This window comes from Pteropus medius, unplaced genomic scaffold, assembly GCF_902729225.1.
Source record: "Pteropus medius unplaced genomic scaffold, Ma_sr-lr_union100, whole genome shotgun sequence".
NCBI classification, from domain to species: Eukaryota; Metazoa; Chordata; class Mammalia; order Chiroptera; family Pteropodidae; genus Pteropus; species Pteropus medius.
In genome coordinates this window covers 6491900-6517655 of record NW_024355205.1, presented here as the reverse complement: position 1 = coordinate 6517655, position 25756 = coordinate 6491900, and the positions used below count along the sequence as shown (strand labels likewise).

The 25756-nt window shown below is 39.7% G+C and overlaps 1 protein-coding gene across 1 annotated transcript in view; it reads right to left on the bottom strand.

The window, feature by feature from the left end:
• Window positions 1-25756, bottom strand: part of SV2C (synaptic vesicle glycoprotein 2C) — a 164440-nt gene that overhangs the window by 73477 nt on the left and 65207 nt on the right. The window contains exon 4 of the mRNA XM_039857687.1: window positions 4147-4327. Coding sequence (XP_039713621.1) covers window positions 4147-4327 — 181 coding nt within the window. The remainder of the gene's footprint in view (window positions 1-4146; window positions 4328-25756) is intronic.

The window sequence follows — 25756 nt, the reverse complement described above, 5'->3', positions numbered from 1 at the left end:
GTTATATAAAATCAGAGTTATTTCTTGTTGAATCTGAGACAGCACGGCCTGGTGATTATGAGCATAGACTATGTAGCCAGATTGCCTGGGTATGACTACAGCACCTACTGTATGATCTTGAACAATTACTTAACCTCTCTGTGCCTCAATTGCCTCATCCATAAAGTGCGTAGAATAAATAGTATCTTCCTCATAGGGTCATCATAAGGTTTTTGAGTCAATATTTATAAAGCGCTTAACACAGCCTCTCTCACAAGGCAAGCACTATATAGGTGCTTGATACAACATACTTTAAAAAATTTGAAATATTTTAAATGGGTCTTCATTTTTCCAATATGATAAGGAAGTAAAACATATCTTACGAGAAAGACTACTTTGAAGAGAAACATCATAGTTTAGAATTAGACTAAAACCTTGGGGTCTATTGAACATTTGGAAGTCAATCTATCTGTGCCTCAATTTTCTAGTTTAAGAAAGGCATAATATTTTTGCATATCTAATTATTTTTTAAATTTGCAGAAATAAATGAGATGCTACATACAAAACATTTTGAAGGATTCCAGTTAACGGTGATCATATTTCTACAAAGCAAAGGCATTCTGGTTATTGTAACTTAATACAGCGAATGGATAGATATTGCAAAGAGCTGTGAAGAATGCATTTGTGAGGTTCCATTTGCAGAGGGAGAAGTGACCATTCACTTATGATAGACAGACACATTGAAATTTCATTTTAATTTCTGTTGCTGTTATATTTTTTCTCCTGACCTTCATGCTCAGCAGTGCCAGGCCATCCGTGAGCAGTTCCCAACTCTGACATTGCCCAGCATCTGAAGCATTATCATTCCCGTAATTAACAGTGGCTGGAAACAAATAATTTAATTCCAGGCAAATGAAAATGAATCAATGGTGTCAACTCCATTTCCCATCTTTCTAATTTTCTGTAACAAAAGAGGAGAGGGAAGTATCTGTCCCTTGGAGTGAGATTCACTTACAAAAGTGAGAGACATGAATAATTGGTGATGTCCTATACCTCATTCCTACAAAACACTGTTGTCTCTGGAAGGAAAATCATTCTTTGTATTGAATGAATATTTAAACTCACACAGAATTTGGCAACTGGACATATTTATGTTTCTAAGAAAATATATACTCATGACTTGGTGTGGTGAATTAAGAGGAAAGCACATTTAGAGCCAATGAAACCATAAGCCCAGGTAGACTTCAGGCTAAAACAAGAATCCCTTCCAGTCATTGTTACCTGCAGAAACAGGAATATAACATAGTGCTGCTAATGATGCTTCAGTAATGAAATAAGATAGAGCAACCTGTGGCACTTGCAATAAAATCAACATAAATATATCTTAACCCTGGACTCAGAATGCACAGTTTACTTGTTTACAGAGTCGCTAGTTCAAGAGGATTTAATTGCAACTTAAATCCTAACTGTTCATTCCTGATTCTATCACTAAACCTTAATCTGCGAAATGAAGGGTTTGGACTATGCCTCAGAAATTCTCTTTCTCCTCTGAGATTTCCAGTGAGCGGAACTGGTGAACAGGTGCTGTATCAATGTGAAGATTCTGTCAGTAGAATGGTAACTGGGAAATAACCACAGGATGGATTCAGGGACTCACTGAACCCACTTGGAGGCAGACCTGAACTAAAACTCCATTGATCACCCGACCTCCATAAGTCCCTATTCTGATTGGTGGACCACAGTGACACTTTGGGTCTCCTGGAATTAGTGTCGGTTCAGAGCTAGTGCCTAGTTAATAAGCCCTGAAAAGCCTGATTGTTTCCTTTTCCCTCATGAACAGTAAACCTGGTAAAAGGCCATAGGTCCCTTGGGAAAGGCTGGGAGAAAGATTAACAGCATAAATTTTCAGAAGTGTACCAGGGTCCTTCCTCAAGGAGACTTAGTATCCCCTTCATTCAAGGGGTTCTTTATAAACTGGCTCAAGTCTGGGAATTGATTGAGTGTAAGTGAACTTGGGTTTCTGGACTCCCATTCCTGTGCCAACTTCCCAAAGGTACAGTGTGTTCACCTCTGGTATAACAATTTAGAGAGCCTAGCTGAGTTAGCAATACACAGTCTGTGCTTTGCCAGGTAAATTATGTTATTTAGAGGTCAGCAGCCCTGAGCTGCTGGCTGAAAATTTTTTTGTCTGTGACAGGGAAGAAGATGATGCCATGAGTATACCCAAGTAGTCTCTGCTTCTATACTGCCCTTGAATTAGCTTCTGGACAGTCTATTAGTTTCAAATATTTTGCAGCCACCATAATGGCCCTTTTCTCTGCAATCAATTGGGTTGACCATGTCACAACCCAGATTGGCAATTAACATAGCCATTATAATTTGACCACAGTCAGGTAATTTTGAGTCTGTGGATATGGTTTGAAATTTCCTGGATAAGACTATAAATGGAAAGGACTGGAAAGTTTAGAACACAAGCTATTAGCTTTCTCCTGACAGGCATATGGTAACACATAGATAATAGAAAGCAGAAGGAAGTCTTGGCCTTTCTGGTAGCGAGGTTGTTTTAGCCTATGGACCCTGAGAAGGTACTTTAACAAATAGCCTCACATAATACTTGTTTTTCCTTAGGTATTTCAATTCACTGAAAATTAGGCCCGTTGAAGCCCCTTGAATCCATGAGCCAAATTACCTCCCCAAGTCTTCAGTGTATGTAGCCAATCTCACACAGATCTCTGAGCACCAAAGTTCCCCTCTTCTTAAAAGACCCCCTTTTTCCATCATTACAAAGCAATTATTGATTCTGATCATTTTTTTCCAAGGGAAAAATATTTTTACACTTTTGCCAAACTTTCCAACCCTCTAGATTTACTAAAACGATTTACTGAAATGCATTCACACTGAGGATGTGTCTTGACATCTGTGCAGCTTAGTTTCATAATTGCAAAGTATTCACTGTGAACAATGTAGTATATGAGGGGCTATAAGAAGATTAAAAATAACATCAGAAAAATTTGTGGCTAATCCACCAGTCTCAATGTGTGCACAAAACTTGTGGCAGAAAACGATATAAATTATTTTGAATGAATTATAAAAGTGACCATCAGTCTGCATGGGGAAATCTTTACACTCTTGAAGCAATCCACTTATACAGTCTTTCTCTCTGGTACTGTACATCCTTACTAACCTTAGCTCTAATTTTAAAGTACTACTATATATAATTAAGAAGACATGTTGTAGTTCCCTGCTCCTCTCTTTTGACAAAACTGTGTTTTGTTGTGTGGGTACCATCAACAACCACAGCTGATGCGCTTCTCATATTCATCGCCCTCTATTGTCTTCTTCCCTTTCTTTTTTCTCTTTCTTATTTTACATGATACCTATAGATTCATCTTATGCTAGACACCTTAGAATGTCTCTCTAATGAAAATAAAGTTCTCAAGCATGAATTAGAAATTTAGATTTTTACTATTTTTCCCTTATCGAAGCAGTTTCTTGGACTCTCCTAATTTAACTACTGGATATTTATAAGCTGAGGATTCACTTAGAATAGCAATAAGTGATTCAAGTTCTCTAAAGAAAATGACTACACCATTGGTTATACTATGCCATTGCACTTGGCTAACAGTACAACTTCCGTAATTCAAGAGAAGTCAGGAACTTAACTAAAAGAATCTATTACATCTCAACTTCCTACCTAGTTAAATATGCTGTTAGCATAGATCAATTAAAAAAACAAACAAACGTTTATTTGAGACACTGTTATCATGGATTTAAGAGCATGTCTAAATAGTTTGAACCTTTAATTAGTTCTTAACGTAGGACCAGAGCTATCTCTTGCTTAAATTAAATTTTCAGAAGAAAAATACATTTATAAACGTGCTCTCTATAGAAACAGCATTCCATTTAAAACAATACCAATTTCCTAAAAGTAAAACACTAAAAGAATCAGCCACGAGAACACAGACGTGTATTCCCTTCTCTTCTGGATTTAAAGGCTGATCTTTATATTTCTAAGAACAAGCACTGTGGCTCCTAAGGGTGACAATGAAGATAGGGAAGGAGATGTTAAGGGACAATTTCTTGGTAATAGGGTCCTCTAGGGTAGAGAACATGTACAATTATGAAGAATAAATGCATTACTATAAAATAGGAAGGAGAAAACCTTACCCGAATCCAGAAAGTAAGCGACAGAAGAGAAAGAAGCCATAACCTTGAACAAATGAAGAAAGGAAGGCAAAGAATCCGTTGACAGACATGCAAATCAGAAGAGACTGTTTCCTTCCCACTTTGTCTGCCAGTCCTCCCCAGAAGAACGCCCCCACCATCATCCCGAGGTACACTATGCTGCCTGCAACACACAGAAAACAAAGAAACACATAAGAGATTGAGAGTAAACGACACATGTAACAGCAAATAAACAAAGGACAAAATACATTCCAGCATTTTGCATGGGGAAATTTTTCCTTAAAAATATACCCTTTAGGACTCACAAATCAGCTTTCAAGTTGGAAAGTAAGCTCTGTGGGCTACCTTCTGCTGCCACGACCAATGGCAAAAGCGAAAGACAAAACGATCATGTTCTCACCAGCCTCATGGTAACGGGTAGGTATAAAGAGTCCCCACACAGAATAATCCTGGAATTTGATTCATGGTCATGTCACCTTTGGTTTGAATGCCATGCTTAGCACCATGACAAGGGCAAGATGGAACAAGGGGTCTCATGTCAAAGCAGATTCTCCAATTTGCTTGAAATCTCTTTCTGTAGCAAATGACCTGGGCTAAGGTTAGGCCCTTAGGGATCTTCTAGAGGATTCCATGGGTTCTTTCTCTCTAGTCCCTTCTGAAAGCCCTGGCCCTTTCTTGGGAAGGAAAACAGTTAGGGAAGGTGAGTTTAGAAATTACAAGAATTAATCTTAAAATAGGCTCAATCTCTGCTCACAAGAGAAAACTTTTTCTTGGAGTCAGGAGTTTAAGGAGCCTGAGGAGAAGGGATATAGCTGTCAGTCATTTGGGAACTTAACATGGTTGGCTTTGCTTCTAAAAGGGAAACAAACGGAAAATCAAGAGTTAGATAGCTGCCCCTCTTGCGTCACTGTGAGTATACACTTGAATTTTCTAATTTACTTGCTTCTAAAAAACCAGGTCCCTAGAAGCTCTGCCCAGAATCTGTCTCAGGAGGAAATAACGTTAGATATGGCAGATGTTACTCCAGGGGAGGTTTCTAACAGGGTGTGCAATGTCTGGAGGAAATGGTATAGTTAGTAATGAAAGTTTGTTATATCTGGATGTGGTGTTAAATAAGCTGCTACATCTTTCATCCATTTCTGCTTTCCCTTGCTTTAGCAAAGCACCATTTGAACAGTCCCTTTTCAAAAGCGCATTCAAGATATCCAGAAGCATCTAAGTAAGAAGCTTAAAAAAAAAAAAAATCCCACTAATTTATTTATTGCTTTAGACTAGTTTGGGAAATACTCTTTTTAAACATTCACCTTAAATTTGTTTGCTTGACACACAGTTAATGGATCAACATGAGACCAGGAAGGAAGACATTTGGCAAAGTCTGGTGATCCTCACATCAATGACATGCAAATGGTGCTTTGCAGATAGATAATCCAGTGCAGACAGCTACAATGAATCAGTGAATGACCAGTGTTGGAGCAATTTGTACAATTAGACAAAATAAAAGCTGTCTTTATTCAGACTGGGGTATTGCAAAGAGGTGCTGGTCATCTTTGCCTGAGTGCAGATGGCGTATTTTACTCTGTACTACGGGGCTGACTACATACCGTGCTTCTCAATAAACAGATTACTCATATTATGAGGCCCAATGCATGTCTAAAGACATTTCAAAGACTGTATCAGCACAACACAAAGGAATTCCAAAAGCAGACAGATTCACTTGGAGAAATGCATGTGCAGCATATCTCTTATTTACCGCAATAAGAAGCTCAAGTTTGCCACTTGTGTCTTTCAGAATAATCAGTTGCTAAACTTGTTCATAATAATGTATGTATCTTTAAGTATCTGTATCTGTAATCTGAAAACATGGGAGTCTATCTTGGAGCTCCAGGAACAAAAAATGGTCCCTAGCACTTGCTGAACCATTACCAGTTCTAAGTGTTTGTGTGAATTATCTTATTTAATCCTAATGACAACGCTTGGAGGTTAATACCATGGAAGCCCAGTTCGCTGGTGAGGGAACTGAGGCACAGAGAAGTTAATGATTTGACCACAGAAAAGTGAGTGGTGACTACATCCCAGTTTGTCAGCAGTTCTTTGTATAATGTGGATCCTGGCTGTCCTCCTGTGAAAACATCCCAGTTTGTCCAAGCTGCTGTATGCGGGTGCCGTCTAGAACTGGAAGTAGTACATCAAATGTCTCTGAGGTGCCTTCTCTCCGGGCACTATACTCATAGAGTTAGTTAAGTCTGGAGTAGCAGAAAATGATAGACAGGAGCTAGGGGAAAATGCTGCTTCATTCTACCCTGACATAGGACAAGAGGTGCACTACTCCTTCTAAAATGTTCCAAATGGGCGCATTAGTAACCCTCAGTTGGGGAAAGGGCTAGTAAGGGGAGTCAATGCTGAAAATAGCTCAGCGACGCCAGAGGAAAAATCAAAATCTAATCTCTTGCTAAAAAAGAAGAGGGTCCGGCACTACAGTCCAGAGGAGGGCAAGTCCCTGGCTTTTCCCGAATGGGAGAGATGATGCCTCTGCTGGGGGGGCCTCTCTTTCCTGTTATTTCCCTTCTTCTCTGCAGTCGTCTGCAGCCTCTTCGTCTTCACTAATCCATATCATGGCTTTATGAAGCGGTGATTCCAGCACTTTAAGGGCTCAAAGTTGGGTGTTGGATCTCCCCGCCCAGCAGGAACGTGAGGACACGGCCCCATCCCAGGAGCTTCCACAAGCTCAGAGGTAGTAGAGGCTGAGCTCGCTGAGCTTGCCCTGGACTTTGGTGATGGAGACAGCATAGGGACTTGACAGGAAGCAGAAAACCCTCATTTGTCATTCTCACCTTGTACTTAAGCCATTTGAAAAATAAAGCTTAAAAATAACATTTATAGGAGTTTTAATATACAAAAGAGTCAAATGTAAACGGCCCATCCTTCAGTTCCCCCAGATACCCCTATTAACATATATTTAAACAAACAAATATGCCTACATGGCCAAAAATTCAAACCATGTAGCAATGTATGAGATGAAAATAAAAGCCTCCTTCTCTTTCACCCTGAGCCTCTTCTCAAAGGTAACTATTATCATTTTCCTCTGATTCTACCCGCAAGTTTATACATATAAATTTATAAAACTGGATACCCTATAGGAACTGCCTATTAAATACAGGCGGTTTTATTTTTTCCTCTGTAGTGTTTATCTTTTCTCCTCTTGTGTGTAGCATACTTAAACTAAGCAAACCAGAAATAAATCTGTCAGAATTTGAATAACTACTTCAAAATACATTTCATATATTTCAGAAAAGCTATTAAGAGAAAACCAAAGAATTTTTCTCTTTCTTGTATTATTTCTATGCCTAAAATAAACACATCTCAATCTCTTTAAGAGAGAGGATATTAAATTCAATTTTAAAGAATTTGTTGAGCGCCCACTATGCATGACTTTTCCTGAAGTGCTAGAAATATAAGGATTTATAAGTCGTGATCCCTGGCCTTGGAGAAAGTAAAACACAGCAAACGTGTGTCCAATGCCTACTCTAAGCCAGGAGAGGAAGGAGACAGTTTCACTCCCATTACTTCCTACAACCCTCCCAACAACATCTGATCATGGCCACTACAGAGAGGGGCATCCAGACCAGAAATGTACATAGCCTCCTGGAGACATATGACCAGGATAGGACTGTGCCGAAGTACTCACTCAGGTACCTGGGCTCCAAGTCCCCAAGGTCTCTTTCTGTTTCATCAAGATGACTTACAGAGCTCATAATTCAGTGAGTGAGACAATAAACACATAACTGAATGAGCCTAACCGAGATGCCCTATTGAAGGCGTAACTGGGAACAGAGGGGCAGGAGGTGGCTACTAATTGTGACTGTGGGCTCTGAGAAAGTTTCGGTAAGGAGGAAATACCTGAGCAGATTCTGAAGGATAAGGAAGATTTCAAGATGGAATTAACTTCCTCCACAACTGACAGATTAAGAAAAAAATAATGTAGTATTAAGCTGTGGTTCTACTTGGGTTAAAAATATGTTTCAGATCTAAAGATAATAATCTTTTGTGCCTATGTTGGATTATTATTGGTGATTAGACTGTTCCACTGAGCATGCTATGAACAGAATTAAGCCTACCCAGGAGCTTATTTGAGACAAACAACACAATTAGAAGGGTCATTGATTGATCATGTGATCTAATTAAATTCAAACCTTTCAATGTTAGCGAAGGCACAAGGTGAATAAAACTGGAAACACTCTGAATTGTCAGAAGACAAACTGTACTTCCTGCCTTGTTTGTTGTATATTTTCATGTAGTCTTCACAACGTTATGATGGGAGTCCTTGAAAACTCAGAGCAAAGATGTGTTCTTGATATAGACCATCCTTCTTAGCTTTCCACTCTTCATGATGCTAATGGTCAGAATTAAAAGGTATTTTAGTTCAAAGTCCCTTATTTTACATGTGGAAAAACTGAGACTGTGAGAAGCCAGTATTTTAAATCAGGTCTTCCAGATCCTTGCTCCTCAGAGTATGACCCCTGGACTAACAGCACCAGCACACTGGGGGAACTTGCTAGAAATGCTCTAAGGCTCTACTCTGGCCCTACAGACTCAGAATCTGCATTGGAACAAGATCCCCACACGATCTGGGTGCACTCAGATTTTAAAGCACTTTTAGGCTGGTGTGCTTTCCATTATAACACATAATCTATGTTTTGTTTTTGTTTTCTACTTAAAGTTTGTATTTGTCTAATACATATTTGAAAGGAGAAGATGCAGGCTCCAGAATGTTAATGCCAACAACACAGAATGAGCAAGATCTCCCTCCAAAGGGCAAGCAGCAACTCCAGGCCCCTCCTAGGACCTGCCTCCCTCAGGACTAGAAGCAGGCCTCCCATGTTGAGAGGCCAGGCTATGATTCCTGGATCCCTTCATGAATCTAATGAAGATTTCATTTTAGCTAGGCTTTCAGGATGTTGAAGCTGACCTGAGAAATAAACACAGTCTGAGGCTCACTCTACTCTTCCCCACAGCTGGGCTCAGGCCATTCTTGGCAGCCTAGCCTCTTGCCTTTCAGAAGATAAAAGGGGCCTCAAGCATGACTTCCCCATTAAGGTATTTCTAACACGGGGGCTGATTCCATTTTATTTAATCATACCCTCATTTCTCCTGACAAATATTATATTTCCATTTCTGTCTCTTTGCTAAGCTGCTTTAGATTCTTTCTGACAATCCCTAAGGGGCCACATCTTTTCCCCCAGCACCATTTTAAACCACATTTAAACTGAACAGAACATTTTAAGAAATGGTCTATATAATGTTTTTCTCATAGCGATTTTTAGCCTGTAAGTTTTAAAAAATTATTTTGAGTACTTCAGTTATCCATGGATAATGTATTACTCTATAGTTCACTGCACTATTTATTCACAAATTGATTTTCAGTGAAAAACATTTTGTGCTGGTATTTTAAATTCAATGATAAATAAATAACGTCCACGAGGCGATGATTGCACTCACCTTTTATAAGGGGTTTTCTTAGGTTAGAAGAAATTATAAGTCAAAGTAAAAAAAAACATAAATCTTTAAGAATAACAATAACTGTTCTGGAAATGGTTGTTGAAATGAATAATATCATACAATCTATTGTAGTCACAGAATTAAGAAAAAACACTTTATTGCCTAAATTGTGCTCATTACTTTTTAGATATTACTCTTTACACAAGAAGCAGCTGCATTTATCTTCCCAAAGGTAGGGTTTTCTCCCACGAACTTTAGTTATACCAATAGTAGAAGCCCACTAAGCCAATTTTTAACCAACTCAATGGATTAACCAACCCATCCACAAACACAGAAAACTACTTCTTTGAACTTTCTCCTTGAACTCACCATCTTCCTTCTGCTTCCACTAGCAGCACTGTAGGCTTACTGTATTTACACTCGACTTGTTTATGTCAGTTCTGTGTGTTATTAATTATGTATTTCATTTAACATCAATTACGTGAATGATGAAATATGAGTATGAAAGGAACTGGAGCTACTTCTATAAAAACTAACTTAAGAAAGATGTGGGGAAGACTACATGCTAAAGGAAATTATTGTTATTAAATAAATGTGATTAATACAACTCTAAACTGAAAAAGTTCACAAAATTGAAAGATTCTGTGCTCAGATTGAGACATCCATGTCTTTAAGCCCTCACTCCACTTTAAAAAAATTAAAAATGAAAATCAAAGCCACATAATGGCTATGGTATTACAAGAAAAACAATGGGGCACTTCAGCTTGAAAATCTCTGCTCAGATAAAAGTCTTTGCTTCTGCATCCAAAGATGGTCAAATAAATGTATGCTTGTATATTTAAAACACAATATTTAAGTACATATATGTATTAGATATTTTCCTGCTTTTACCAACTGTACTATTACCTTTTTTTTTTAACCAACCGACCAATTACCACTCCAGATTTAATTAGAAGGGGTTTCTAGATAATGGTGTTGGTCAGCACTGCAAAGCTGGCCAAGTCTTTGTGTTCTGTCTGGGGGGTGGGGTGGGGTGGGGAGTAAGATGAGGGAGGGGAATCTCTCTTCCTTGCTGCCCCCAGAATGGGTGACTATGAATATGGCCATCCTTCAGCCAGACCCCACTGCAGTCCATAAAAGGCTGATTCCAGGGAACACTCTGTCCCCAGCTGCCCCTGCACCTAGCCAACGCAAATAAGGCTGCAGCATCTCCCTCTGTATCGACAATATACTGTTTCTCTTCACCACTGGTTTCAAATTCTGTGCTTGAATTTTTAGAAACGATCACACAAAATCTCAAGTTCAGTACTTGCTCTATGGGAATTCTTTCACTGAATATGCTGAAAAGTGGACCCATTACGAAAGCAATGGGGGTCGAGGTCGGGGAAAAAAGAGAACTGGCTTTTGTTGTTGTTGTTGTTTCATAACCAAGTGCAACACCCTTCGTCTTCATCCCACTACCGTTGATCACTCTGAACTTCAAGGTCAGGCAACAAATAGTTAAGAGCCCAGGCTTCTGAAACACACGGCCTAGATCTGAATTTTTGTTCCACCATCTACTAGCTGTTCAGTCCTGGGTAAATTACTTAATTGCTTTGTGCCTTAATTTTCTCCTCTGTATAATGGGATCAAAAATAGGACCTACCTCAGAGGGTTTTTGAGGTATTAAGTGGGATAAAGCATTTAGCACTCTTTATCTGTAAAACACAGTTATTCAGTACAAAACAACAGCTAATGTAACTAGTGTGAGGGAAAGAAAGAAAAGAACAAAATGGCGATGAAAAGACAACAGGAAGAAAGGGAGTGGCCTTTAGAATAGTGTAGAAAGTGAAATTACAGCTTTTGCCTTCCCTCAGCTCAACTTCTGAAAAGAAATCACCTGAAACAACATTGGAAAAGTAATCTAATTTTTACATCTCAGAGACTTATTGTTTTGCAACTTGAAACTATTTAAATAATCGATAGACTTCTCCTAAAGCCGACCCTTCACTTTTTCCAATTTCTATTTTTAGTAGCCACAGGTAAGTGCCATTATGTGTTCAAATACATCTATGGACTTTCACAAAATCAAAATAAAGAAAGTAATAATATCAAAGGCATATGTACAAATGAAAAAAAAAGAAAACCTTTCTAATTTGCAATGGAGAATATCTGCAACAAAAGTCAGCTCACCTTTGCTAGAAAGAACTGTAAATATCAGATGCAGTCTACAGAACATCTCTGACTGTTACATTTGGAAAGTCTGACATTTAAGTTCGTTGGTCCAGGCAGAGACTGATGCATCTGCTTGCATAAGCAGGTAATACCATATCAAGCGACATCACTACTTGTTACCTAAGTCCTCCTGGGCGCTAAACAGCCTGTGAAAGCCCAAAGACACTTTCACTGAATCCAGTGAGCCAACTGCAGAAGAAGAGTTCCAATAAGGAAGCCCAATCTATCCTCTATATCTTTTCTCAAATGACTAATATACAGCATGTCCACTGGATAGGGGAAGAGATATTAAAATATTTTCTGCATGTGTGGCTCTGCAGCTCACAATTACAGCTCACTTGGTGTTCAAAACAATAAAGAAAGAAGTATTAGGAATCAAGAGCATTGTAGTGAGTCACATTATGTTGTGCTATGGATATCACATATCGGTTCCACACCAATGGGATCCCTGTCTCTGCAAACTTCCCCCACTCCAAGGCCTGTGCTGTGGGAGACAGGTGGTAATTGACTGAACCCTTTTCCAATAACCCCAATCACTGACCTACAAATAAAGCGGATGGTCATTAATTCCACAGCTCTTGTTGAGCTCCTGCTGTAAGCCAGGCATTTTGCAAGGTATGAGGAAAGGGGATGGGGAAGAAGGGCACGGAGCAGTGGGAAGAAGTCCAGAAACATGGAACAGTCGTGGCCTTTACTCCCAAGCAGCTCACAGCCTGGTGCAGTGGTTTCAGTCAATAGCTGCACAGCAGAGTCACCGGGGGAGCTTTAAGAACAAGAACACTGATGCCTCAGCTGCACCTCCAGATGTTCTGTATTTAAGGTAGGACTTAAGCAACAGGACTTTTAAAAACTTCCCAAATGATTATAATATGAACCTGGGGCTTTAAACCTTTGGTTTCCTGGGAGATCAAAAATAGGCAAATCACCACCACCACCACCACCACTAAATAAAACACATGATATATAATTAAGGTGAGTACATTTTGCTTAAGAAGAAAAAAGAAAGGAGTGACTTAATTAGTTCCAGGGAATTCTGAGAAGCTTCCCATAGAAGATAACAGTGGGTCATACTGAGTTTTAAACAATGAGTAAGAATTCTCCATAAAAGGGGAAAGTTCCAAGGGCAAAAAGAAGATCAAGTTCACAGGTTTGGAGTTGTGTCAGAGCACAGCACACCAAGGGGACTCTAGGTTGTTCAGTATGGGTGGAATATTAGTTCTTCTGCAGAGGTGAGAGCAGCAAAAGTTGAGGCTGGAAGACAAGTTGGAGTCAACCCAAGGAGTTGTCCTTTGTCCTTTGGTAATCTAAAAATAAGCCTGGACATTATCCATACCTGAGAAGTTCATTTTGGCAACTATGTGAAGGATAAACTGCAGGGATTGAAGACTGAGGAGGGGTTGGGGAGGAGAGAGCCTGGACCACACCAAGCGATTGAGGCCCGAAGTGCTTGGAGCACAAAATTTAAGGAAGTGCTCACTCTTAGGTGCCAACTGTGCACTTGCCTGACCCTGAGAGTGGGCGCTTCCTTAAACTTTGTGCACTAGGTACCTCACTCTCCTCACCCTAGTCCTGACCCTGGGTGGGGGTGGGGGACAGCTGATAATGTAAATTTGTACAGCCACCTTGAAAAACAGTATGGAGGTACCTCAAAAAATTAAGAATAGAGATACTATATGACTCAGCAATCCCTCTTCTGGGTATCTACCAGAAAAATTTGAGAACATTTATTTGTAGCCATTCTAGCCTCTAAGGGGAGCCAAAGTTCCCTCTCATTTCACCCAGCAAAGAAGAGTTCTCAGTCATCAAGATGGAAACTTTGAAGACTTAAAAATAAGGCCAGAGTAGTTAAGGTGGAACCATTTCTTCTCCATGGAGTGTTTTCTCTTGCATCATCTTCAGCTCCCACACCCCTTATTTGAACATTATAAATATATATATACCCCTATGTTCATTGCAGCATTATTCATGGCAGCTAAGACATGGAAACAACGTAAGTGCCCTTCGATGAATGATTAGATAAAGATGTGGTACATATATACAATGCAATACTACTCAGCCATAAGAAAGGATGAAATACTGCCATTTGCGACCACATGGATGGATCTTGAGAGTATCACGTTAAGTGAAATAAGGCAGATGCGAAAGGACACAAATCATATGGTTTCACTCATATGTGGTATGTAAAATAGAAAGCAACAAACAAACAAACAAACAAAACAATCAAACTCATAGACACAGACAACAGAATGGTGGTAACCAGAGGCGAAGGGAGTGGAGGGGGAGGATGGAGAGGGTTAAGGGGGTCAAATAGATGGTAATGGAGGGAGACTGGACTTTGTGTGGTGAGCACACAATGCAATATACAGATGATGCATTATAGAATTGTACACTTGAAACTTATAAAATGTTATTAACCAACGTCGCCCAATTAAAAAAAAAAAAGACCTGCTAAAGGAATATCACTGAGAAGTAGCCCAGGAAAGGAATAATGGCAGCCTGACTCAAGGCAGAAGTAGCGGGCTTGGAAGAGTGACAAGGCTGGAGGTACTTTACTTAGTCAGAATCCACAGTTCCTGTAAACTGAGCGATTAGGCAAGGAAGAGTGAAAACTGACACTGAGGATTCTGGCTTGGGATAAGTTGTGATAAAATTAAGAGAGAGAGAATAAAAGAGGGGGCAGGTCTGACAGGGCCAATGTCATAAACAAGTAAGGAAGATGTTTGGATCAGGCCACAATAGGACAGCACAGACACTACATGCAAATCAATAAGGCAATGATCTATATAGCTGATCATCAGGAAATGCTTCATGAAAGAAGCAGAGCTTTAGTTGAGTGTCAAAACAAACAAAGAAACAAACACCAAAAAACAAGGAGAATATAAAGAAAAGGATGGATGGGCAGGCAGAATGGCATTTTCTCTTATTCTCAGACCTATATATAACAGTCCCGGAAAGGCCTGGAGTGGGAGAGAGCGTGAGAAGGTTGAGAAGGTTAGAAGGGTAGGAGCCTGTGTAGGGTGGCTGGGTTGGTTGTATAGAGAAGTACAATTAAGGTAGATAAGAGAAAATTCTTAAATAACAAGCTAAAAATTTTAAATTAATTTCATAGACAATGGGAAGCCACTGATGGGTTCCTGAGTGGGGAATTAACGTAAGCAAAGTCCTGTGCAAAAAGACCAGGTCGCTTTAGTGCAGGATCAGCAAACTTTTTCTATAAAAGGCCAGACTAAATAGTTTAGACTTTTTAGGTTATAGGTGCTGTTGCAACTACCTCATTCTGCTGCTGCAGCATGAAAGCAGCCATAGGCCATATGTAAGCTAACTCGCATGGCTGTGCTCCAATAAAACTATTTTAAAAAGAGGGGGACAGTTGGATTTGGCTGTAGGCTGGAGTTTGCAGACTCCTGCTTTGAGGAAAAGTTTGCCTGCAGCAGTGCTGAGGGCAGGTATGTAGTGACAGAGCAGGAGAGTGGGAGTCCCTGAGAGGTGATATAAAGCTTAACCCCGAGTCTGGGGTGCAGAAGATAGAAAACAAGCTTGGGAAGGGGCAGCATCGCAGAGCAGTTTAGAGGCTTGTGAAATATGGGATTTCTCTGCAAGGACGAATGAATAGGAGAACAAAGACCCAAGGATCAACTCTGGAGAAAGAGCCACTTTTAGAGAAGGAAAAAAAGTCAGAGATAAGAGACTGTGGGCAAAGAAATAAGAAGAGGGTCTAGATAGAGAGGCAGACACTCAGAAGAAAAGAAAACAGGAAAGGCTGCTCAACAGTGCCAGGAACTCCGAGCAGACCTTCGGGCTTGTCTTGGAAGAGGTCGCCAGTGGTCTCTGAAGGGGCAACTTGGTACAGCACTCATGTTGAAATCAGAGAGCAGGAGACGAAAGCAGAGTGGCAGTGAGGAAATGAAAGCAGGGCGTGTTGCTAAGTACAACTGCAATTCGCAGGAGCAAAGGGGAGCAATGTCATTGGCTGAAAGAAAAACTGGAACAAATGGTAGAGCAGTGAAAACAGAAGAGAAACATTAAGCATATTAACATGAACATGAGTGCCCTCGAACCACAGCCATAAATACAACGGAACACAGCAAAAGGGCTCTGCTACCAAGAGAGGGAGCAATTTTGGAAGAACGGTGCTACGTGTGTCTTATTTCCAGAAAATGATGAAAAACAGGCTTGTGAGAAGTTTACTAATTGCCTCAAGTTTAAGCATACTTGCAAGTAATGATAGGATGTTTTTTTAGAGAAGTCTCTTTTATATCAGCTCAGTGAACAAATAAAGCATAAAAATCTAAAAGGAATTGGTATTTTAGAGGAACAGAACAAGAAAATAATCTTTGAACAATGTCCATATTATATCTTTTGATATTTTAAACAACAGAAAGATCTGGAGGGGGAGGATTTTAATGGCTTAACTCGGGCCATTTCCAGACACTGGGGACATGACTGTGTGAGGATGGAAAGAAAGAGGTCTGAAATTTGTCTACGGCCATACCATTCTGAACGCGCCCAATCTCGTCTGAAAATGGACTCAAAGATCACATTGTGCTTGATTGATATTGATTGGAAAATGATTACACAAGTCCTCCGAGACTCCTTTCTTGGAAAACTACATGTAAGGCTTTTCATTGCTTGTTTTTTTTTTTAAGTTTAGGTGGTAGATACCACAATAAAAAACAGATTAGATAATAACAGATTCCAGTTAAATATCTAAAAGGAAAATTCAGTAGTCCATTTCTGATGCTCCTACATGACCTTTTTTTCCCCTAAATAGGCAGATACCTAAGCTGCCAGACCAGAGCCATGCGTGAGTAAATACCAGAATTGGCCTTGGACTAATGGATATTGGTCCTAATCGATTACTGCTGACGAAGCCAAGGCAGGGCAGCACTTCTTGACACTTTAGATTTATTTTGTCATTAGTGATGAAACATCATCCAAGGGTTCTTCAATCCCAAACTGTCAGGAGTACTCTTAGGTATTTCAGGGAAGGTCACCCAATACTCAGGTGTTGACCCACAGTAGCGAAGCTGTTATTTAGTGGCTGATTATCTTTATTATGATTATAAATGATTTGTGCCTAGCATGAGCAGTTAGCCATCTGCTTCTCACATTAGGAAGGAAAAAATGTGATCACTTTGAGAAAAAAGTAGAAATTTCAATCGATTATATTATGGCTCAAAAACAAAACAAAAGAATATTGAATCTACTTTGTTTTCTCTTCTAAAACCTAAGACAAGGCATGTTAAAAATCAGCTCACCCAAAAATCTCTTGATGTACCTTAAATACACAATAGTCATTTTTATCTTTGAACCCTTATCCAATTAACCTTACCGGAAGTATCTTCCTCCTGTCTTTCATCTAAATCCTCTACCTTGAACTTCACTTCCACATTCTTTGTGAAGTTATCCTAGACTACTCTAGTTTTCATGGGCAACTTCTACATAATTTCTACATATTCTCACCCACATTCTGACTTATTATTTGCCAGTCTTATCTGTACAACTAATTTACAATTTGACCCCTTATTCTGAAACTTATTCTGAAACTCCATGAGACTCTGAGATTCCGTGAGACTATGTTTTAAATAATCAGTAAGATCTAGCTAATTTAATTTGAATTTAACTTAGTAGGTTTCACTCAAACCCTAGAGTCTATAACATATAACTATGCGATTGATGAAACTAATGTGAATCTAAAATTTAGATCATAAAATCTTGAGTGTCCCAAGAAAGGCTGATAAATGGCATACTTGAGAATTTTTGTCTAGAAGAGTGATTCCCAAATGCACATTTACAGAATAGACTTCATGAGAAAGTTTTCTTAGCCTATAGTAAAATGAGAAAAACAAAGAATATACCTTTTTTCATAAAAGTACATTTATTCAATTTAAAGGAAGTTTCTTTATTCTAAGGACACGTCCTTCCTATTTTTTGATGTGAATATGCCTTTTGTTTTATGAAATGGTAGTGAATATAAAGAGTCATGTGTGTATTGTTGCAATTATTATTTTTAAGTGTTTTTCCTTAGTAAAATTAAAAAAAAAATGGCTTCCCTATGCCAATCCTCCTCATTTAAAAAAAAAAATTGGACTTTAAAATCAAGAGGTGGGATTTTGTGTCCTTTATATACTGGGAGTCACTAGTATGAAACTCTAAATGTTGGGAATAATATCTTAGAAATACCACATTCTGAAAAAGGCCAAGGAAGGAAATTTCCTAAATATTGGTCATAAAATAAATGTCTAACATGTAAGAGGATAAAGATGTCTCCTTTGGGCATCTGTGATGATAATACAACGTGGCTGCAAGTTCTTTGGCATTCTTTCCATGTTGTCTCTTCTTGATTCTGGGCAACCGTTTGACCAAAAGAATATGACAGACGTGATGTTAGGTGACTTCCAAGATTGAGTTGCAAAGGACCATGTAGTTCCATTTTGCTCACTAGAACACTTGCTGTAGGGTCCTTGAGCTACCATCTAAGAAGTCTGTCCACCCTGAGAATGCCATGCTGGAGGGGTCACAGGTAGGCCTGTCCTCAACAGTCCCTGCTGAGTCCAGTCCTTCAGCAACCCCTGCCAAAGTGTCTGCCATGTCGGACCCCCCAGAACAGTCTGTCTACCAGCTAAACACCACTGAGTGATCTCTGCTGGCACCGTGGAAAACGGAAGGATCACCCAGCCAAATCCTGTCTAAATGTCTAACTCACAAAATGTGCTTTATAAAAAAATGGGTATTGTTTAAATCCACTAAGTTTTGGGGTAGCGTGTTACACAATAACACATATCTGGAATAGCATATTCCCTAAACACTTCTAAAAACATTTAATTCACTGGGATACCCAGACTACAAGGAATATAGTATTAAGAATCATATATATTTCTTCACTTTCAGATTTAAGGAAGGTCAAATGGTTTAATTTCCTTTAGTACTGGAAATCATTTCAAAAGAAGAGCATAATAAGCAAATCCATTAAAGTATTCCCCTTGCCCCCCTATAATTCCAGCTGTAAACTAAACAGTGAGTGGGGGGCCAGAAATAAAGCCAGAAAGCACTCCCTCTGGCTCCTGTCAAGTCTTTTTCCAGGAAATCCCAGGTAAATTTGCTTGGGATTTTGTTTTGTTTTAATGGGTGGGTTTTCTACATGGAGGGAAGAGAGGAATTAAGTAAATGGGAGCAGGACTGAGGCTGTCCTGGGATCGTGGTGGCAGTGGGTGACTTGGTTTTAAGACGGGAGACTCGATCGTTACTGCAAGGGGAAGAAACATTTAGAGGGAGCGCTTTTTCCTCAACAAAATATATTAATTAGCTCCTAGAGGGAAGAGCACAAGGACATAAATTCTGTGTGCTCTGGAGCATGGCAACTGTAATGTGGCTGATTAATAAAGCTTGGAGGCAGGATGAAACTGAACTGCAATTCTTGAGAAACTGGTTTTCTCTGAACAACCACTCTCCCCCAAGCTGAAAGCCTCTAGGACCCTCCCATCTTTCCCATCTTGAGTCTCCACAGTGGGGTAAATCAGTGGTCATTTAAATCTCACAGCACAGATGAGACTAAATATGTTAAACTCTGACTCACTTTATTTTTTGGCGGGGAGTGATGTTGGTCAAGAAGAGAACACAATGCACACAGGGTTGTCACAAATAACAAACTGCTCTTTGGGGCCAGGCTGTAGCTTCACAGCTGTGCGTGTAGATAAGCAGAGCAGTGTCACATGTAGGGATCAGAGTGCTTTGTGCTATATTCATGTTCTCATTCACACTCTAGGACGACATCACATCATCACTCGCCCACCTGTGACCCATCCCATCCCAATGGAGAGATGCTGACAGAGGCGCAGGGTGGGTGCTGTGGGACAAATCTGACAGGTTTGACTTGCTTTTATTACTGATTTCAGCACTGCCTTTCTCAGCGGTCCATATGTTGACTTTTCCAAAGACAATCTGACTCTTTAAACCTCTAGGTTGTATGGCCAGTTCTCATTTCGAAACTTCCAGTTTCTAGATCTTATGTTTTAATTGGTTAGCAGTTTAAAATACAATTACAGACAATTTTTCTAAAGTTGTGTGCACTCAAGATTAGTGTTAAGAGTATCTCATCAGCAAATCAAGTCTCACACATAAAATTGTCTAGAATGTGGGGAAAATGTAACACTAACCTTTCTGTGTTAGATCCAACATTTTTCCCGTACTTCAACCATTATAACTGTCACTAATGTCTAAACATTCACAATTATATTGTGTCAGTTTTTCTTTTTACTTAAAACTGTATAGATCCTCCTACTTTAAAGGATAAATTCTCTTTTTAAGTTAATTATATCCAATCCCTGGGTCATGTGAGTAAAATCTAGTCGTCGTCAAATTTCCTATTGTTTTATAACAAAGATTGACAAGAGATTACGATTTGTGTTTTAGGTACCTAATTGTTGTTGGCAAACTCTAGCCTCTAAGGGGAGCCAAAGTTCCCCCTCATTTCACCCAGCAAAGAAGAGTTCTCAGTCAACAAAATGGAAACTTTGAAGACTTAAAAATAAGGCCAGAGTAGTTAAGTGGAACCATTTCTTCTCCATGGAGTGTTTTCTCTTGCATCATCTTCGGCTCCCACATCCCTTCAATTCTCCTCTCTCCCTCAAGAGCTGTGATATTCTACCCTGCTTGAAAGCTAAGAAGCTAGCCTACCAGTTTCACATATGCAGATAGAAGATAGGAGGCAACTGGCTCTCCGACGAAGGGCACTCACACTCACAGTAACCATAACCACCCGATATCAGCATTTGGCATTTGTGCCGACCAGCAGGGAAGGCGGCAGGAAGCTCTAGCCTGCTCTAGCCTGGTGTTACGCTACAGGAAGAGGAGCCAGCTCTTCAGGGTAGGAGACCACACCCGACTTTGGAGACAGTCTCACCTAGTAACCGAGAGTGTACAGGTCTATAGCAGAAGTCGACAAACTATGTTTTTGTATAGCTGAGAATGGTGAGCTCAGAATAGTTTTTCACATTTTAAAAGGGTTACAACAAAGAATATGTGACAGGGACCATAAGTGGCCCAAAAAGCCTGAAGTATTTACAATCTGATCCTTCACAGAAAAAGTTTGGTGGGTCCTGGTCTATAGCATTCTCTGTGCTTGGGGGCCTATGTAGGGGGAAGGGGTGGCAGTAGAGCAAACAGAGGATTCAGGGTCCCTCTTCCCAACCCCCTCTCTATCAGACCCCCAAATGGCAACCCTCATAGAACAAGTACATTATGAGATTATCTTGCTCTTTCATTATTACCTGCCATCCATAAACACTAGAGGCAGGTAGGTATCATAAGATAGGGCTGAGATGAGGGCTGATTGTCCCACCAGCATTTTTGTGGGCAAAGGTTTTTTGACTAGCATCCTTCTTGTGCAGTTAATTTCTAACAGCCCCCATCCAGCCCTCTAGAAGAGATCCCTGACTCTCTTTTGGGAAACCACTTCTTTCCTACCAACCACAATATTTCTTTACAAATCAACACCACTATTCCACCAGTACAGTTTTCATAAGCAGCCAAATTATTTTGCTACCTAGCAAGCTGATTCTCCAAGTGCCACCTTTCCCAAGCCCCTCAAATTCCATGTATTTTTGTTGCTAGGACTGGTTTCCAAGCAGCATCAAGAGTGTCTGGTAGCCTGGTTAATTGGTTCCATGTAAAAGAACTAGTTAACAACATCATTATCACAAAACTTCAGTTGTCACAGGTTTTACCCAAACTTTTGCTAATCTGGTAACAGTTGGATGCAGTTGATGGATTCTCCTGAAGACTTATCAGTTTTGTTCTATCTTCTTTGATCCAGTAGTTCTCTCAGCTTCAGAAACAAAATCCTAATTGACAAGCCTGAGATAAAATACACCTACTTAAGCCTTTGTAGTACCCCAAATTCCTAATTTTTCACTACCCTGCCACCGTTTTCTGCCATAACTAAGAAGGTATCTCTGAATATTATGTCATGTTTAGACGCTAAGTACAGTGTACTAGTCACAGCGATCTGAGCCAATCTTGTCACACCAGTAAATTCAAATGACAGCCATTACATTGCCACAGTGATTCTGGGGGTTCACATGCTTTTAAATGGAATCACTAGCCAAATCTCATGAACTATTAACCATCCAAAGTTGATGGATTAGTTCATTTTTAACATATATTCAGCATTCTTCCCCAAAGGGTTTGAGAGGACAATTGTCCATTCTTCATCTATTTTGTTCAATACAATTTATTTTATGCTTTTATTATGTTTTTCTTTCATGCCCAGTTAGTAGAATTGCCTGACACGGGAACCCAGTTAGGTCAGCAATACTTTAAATAACATTTCATTAATTAATAGTGAAAAATAGAGAGAGGCTCGCTAGAGTACTTACCACAGCACCAAGTTAGTTCCTCGAGATTGAAGTTATACCAGAAGAATTAATTAAGCGGTGTGTGTACAGTGTGTCTGAGAAAACAACAAAGGAACAGAGCAGGGGCTTTCTCTTCAGTGTTAAATTCCGTCACTGGAGCATCCCTGAAACACCATTGCAAAACTACTAAAACACCCAGAGCCCAGATATTTTCAGAAAAGAGAGATTGTTTTATATTTTATGAGAAAATCTGGTGGGAACCTTTGTTCTCTGAACTTTGCGATGCACGCTTATTAGAATGCAATTTAGGGGAGAGAGGTGAGGGCTGACAAGAGATAGAAAATATATTCACCTCAGGGCATCGTGAAAGCAGAGCAAGGAGACGTGAGACATGCCACGCAGAAGAGCCAGGCGTCTCCTGGGGCAGACCTGCTGACGGGTACTGAGAATTGGGTCACGGAGCACCATTCATGACACCAGCTCCAAAAGGAGATTGGGAAGTTAGTGAATACTTTTTCACTTAATTACTCTTTATGGATCTGCCACACTTGAGCGTCTCTAAAATTTTATAGAATCTTCTCACACTTTCTGCTTTTTTGCTTGTCTGCTTTTGTTTTGGGCCGATGTGATTAAAGGCAGTAAAGGAGTTTTATCCATTATCGTCTGGCCTGGATCCAAGATAAGGATGTGATCCAGGATGAGTAGTTCTGGTGGGCAGTAGTTCTGGTCTGGCAGCTACTATAGTTGGGTGAGTAAGGGAGTGGGTCGGCTAAAGCAGGGAGCATCAGATAAGGCCATGGGATGCAGAGTCCTGGAGGTCGAGGAAGCCAGGAAGAGCTGCACTAGCAGGAATCTTCCAGCAAAGGCCAGACAGGACTGGGAGTAGGTAACTCTGGAACCTAGAAGAGGTCCATGGTTTACGTGCAGGGTCTAGAGTTCCAGGGGCATTTGGGCACTTGTACCTTTATTCAGGAAACTCACCTTTCACCAATATGTTCCAGCTAGGACTAAGAAACTATTGCCTTTTATTGTAAAGATAAAGCAATTGCAGGCTATATATAACAGGCACACACATCATGGAGCTGGATTCCATGAATGTGGAGTCTGTGAATTCTGCCTCAAAAGTAGTAGTTTTCTCTGTCCTACATAAATGGAGGCCCACACACTGCTATATCTCCAAATTTGAAAGTAAGGAGAAAATAACTCAATGAAATATTTTTTTGAGGCAGCATTTAACAGGTACAGCTGTTGATTAGCTTGATCCCAGCTCATAGACATTTGCAGGATTTGTTTACTATAATATCAAATGTTGACTTCTACAAAGGTGCTTTTTATTTTAATTTGTTGCAAGTCCCATTCCTTCTATCACTTAACAATTGAATCTAGGCTAAGCAAAGATGTTTAACTGCTCAAGTAGGGGGCCTGTTGATTCTAATTATAAACTTGGAATTAAGAAGCACAGTTTCTACTTCTTTCCTCTTCTCTGCCTGTAAAAAGGCTTTGGAATTTGAGCTGAATCCACATTGCAGGGATGTGGAATACTGCCATGTCATTATGTGTGAGCCAATTGATAGGAATTTCCTTCACTTTGAAAAAACACCTAAAACTCTTACCCATGAGAGTATTCAAACCCTGACACCTTATCTTCATTTCTACTCTGGGTGTGATATTGACACAAGATACCTTGGGGCAAAAACAATATTAGGAGCCTCAGGGAGAATAGTAAGTAGGTTTGAGGCCCTGGGGTTAACCAGGGACAGGTGGAGGAGACATTAGGTACTTATTAACCCCCATCTTTCTTTCTGGCCACACCCAGTTCCAGACTGTGCGCTTGATCTTGGCACATCTCTGCTGCAGCTCTGGGCTTGGCAGCATAGCCCTATGCCTCTTACTCTGGGTCTTGATTTCTACCTCAGTCCATCCTGCTGCTTCTCTTCCTGCCCCTTAGCCTCACCTCATTGTCTCTCAGTTTCTGAATCTACTAGGTGATTGGCTTGATCTTTATGACTTTGGTCTTAGTCTAACAAAAACCAAACAATAAACCTGAGTTCAACAGGTACTAGTCATACTACTCAGAAATAAATAGGAACAAATAGGATCAGTATATGCAATCACTGATGGATGTCAAGGGCATTATGCTGAGTGGAGAGAAAAAAGCCAGTCGCAAAAGGCTATAAACTATATGATTCCATTTCTATAATGTTTTTGAAATGACAAAATTATTGAGATGTAGAACAGATCAGTGGTTGCCAGGGGTTAGGGTTAGGGAGATGGTATGACCGTAAATGGGAAACATGAGGGAATTTCTTTGTGGTGATAGAACAGTTCTGTACCATGATGGTGTGGTGAGGTTATGCAAATCTATATATGTGATAAAATTTCTTAGAACTATACCCACCCCCTAAAAGAATGAGTATTTAAAAAAAACTGATGAAACTTGAATAAGGTCTGTATTTGAATCAATAGTATTATACCAATGTCAATTTCCTGGTTTGACAGTATATTAAGATTTTGTAAGACATCATTGGAGTAGGCTGAGTGAAGGGTAAACAGGAACTCTTTGTGCTATTTTTGCAACTTCTTGCAAGTCTTAAACTATTACACACACACACACACACACACAAATATTCTCACTAGTAAGGTAGTGAGTTCCATCCCCAGCAGCAGCACATCTCAAGAAAGAACAAAAAAATGACAAGCGAAGTGCCAAAATGATAACTCATTTAAATGCATGGCATTCATTTTGATTTTGAAAATATATGAGATTTAGTGTCAAGTTGAAAAAGACTTGGTATTAAAACAGAAACAAAACTGGTTAAGTCATATGATTTAACCTTTGATGTCTTCAATGGGCAGAACTGAAACAGTGGGCACATAAAATAGAGATGATAGTCAAATTAATATATGTGTCACATCACTCAAATCTGGCCGGCTTTTCCTTTGGCAATTGTTTTCTACCATATAATTCTTATTCTACTGCGCATATTATAAAGTCCTCCTGATACAAACAGCAGTCCCTAATATACATTACTATTATATGAAAAATGATCTTGAGACTATCTAGAAAAGGAACAGGGTTATTCTGTAATGAGTTCTTGAAAGGTATAAAAGAAGCCAGAACAATAACTCTTAATACTTCTAAGTAAGGTTAGAGTATTTAAAGAAAATATGGTGTCTTAAAAAATTAATTGTTCTTACTTTAAGAAAGGAGGTGGCTGGAGTTTTACTTTGATTTGGCAACTGAGTTAAGGCATAGACAATCTCCACCTCTGTCTGCTGAGGGAAAGGCAAATATGGGTGAACACGTTTTTCCAGTTCTCAGAAGACAGTAATGGTAACAGGACTGGAGGCACACTTATTGAATGTGAAGACTGTCGGAGGGGCGTGTGTGCCGGTTAAGAAACTTTCCAACACTGCCGTCTGCCTTCCCGTACCTAACCCAAGGCTCTGGAGACGTTTTTCCTTGCATTTGCAGAGCTACCTTCCACATGCACTGAAAGTGAGTTTATAGAAAATCTAAATGAATA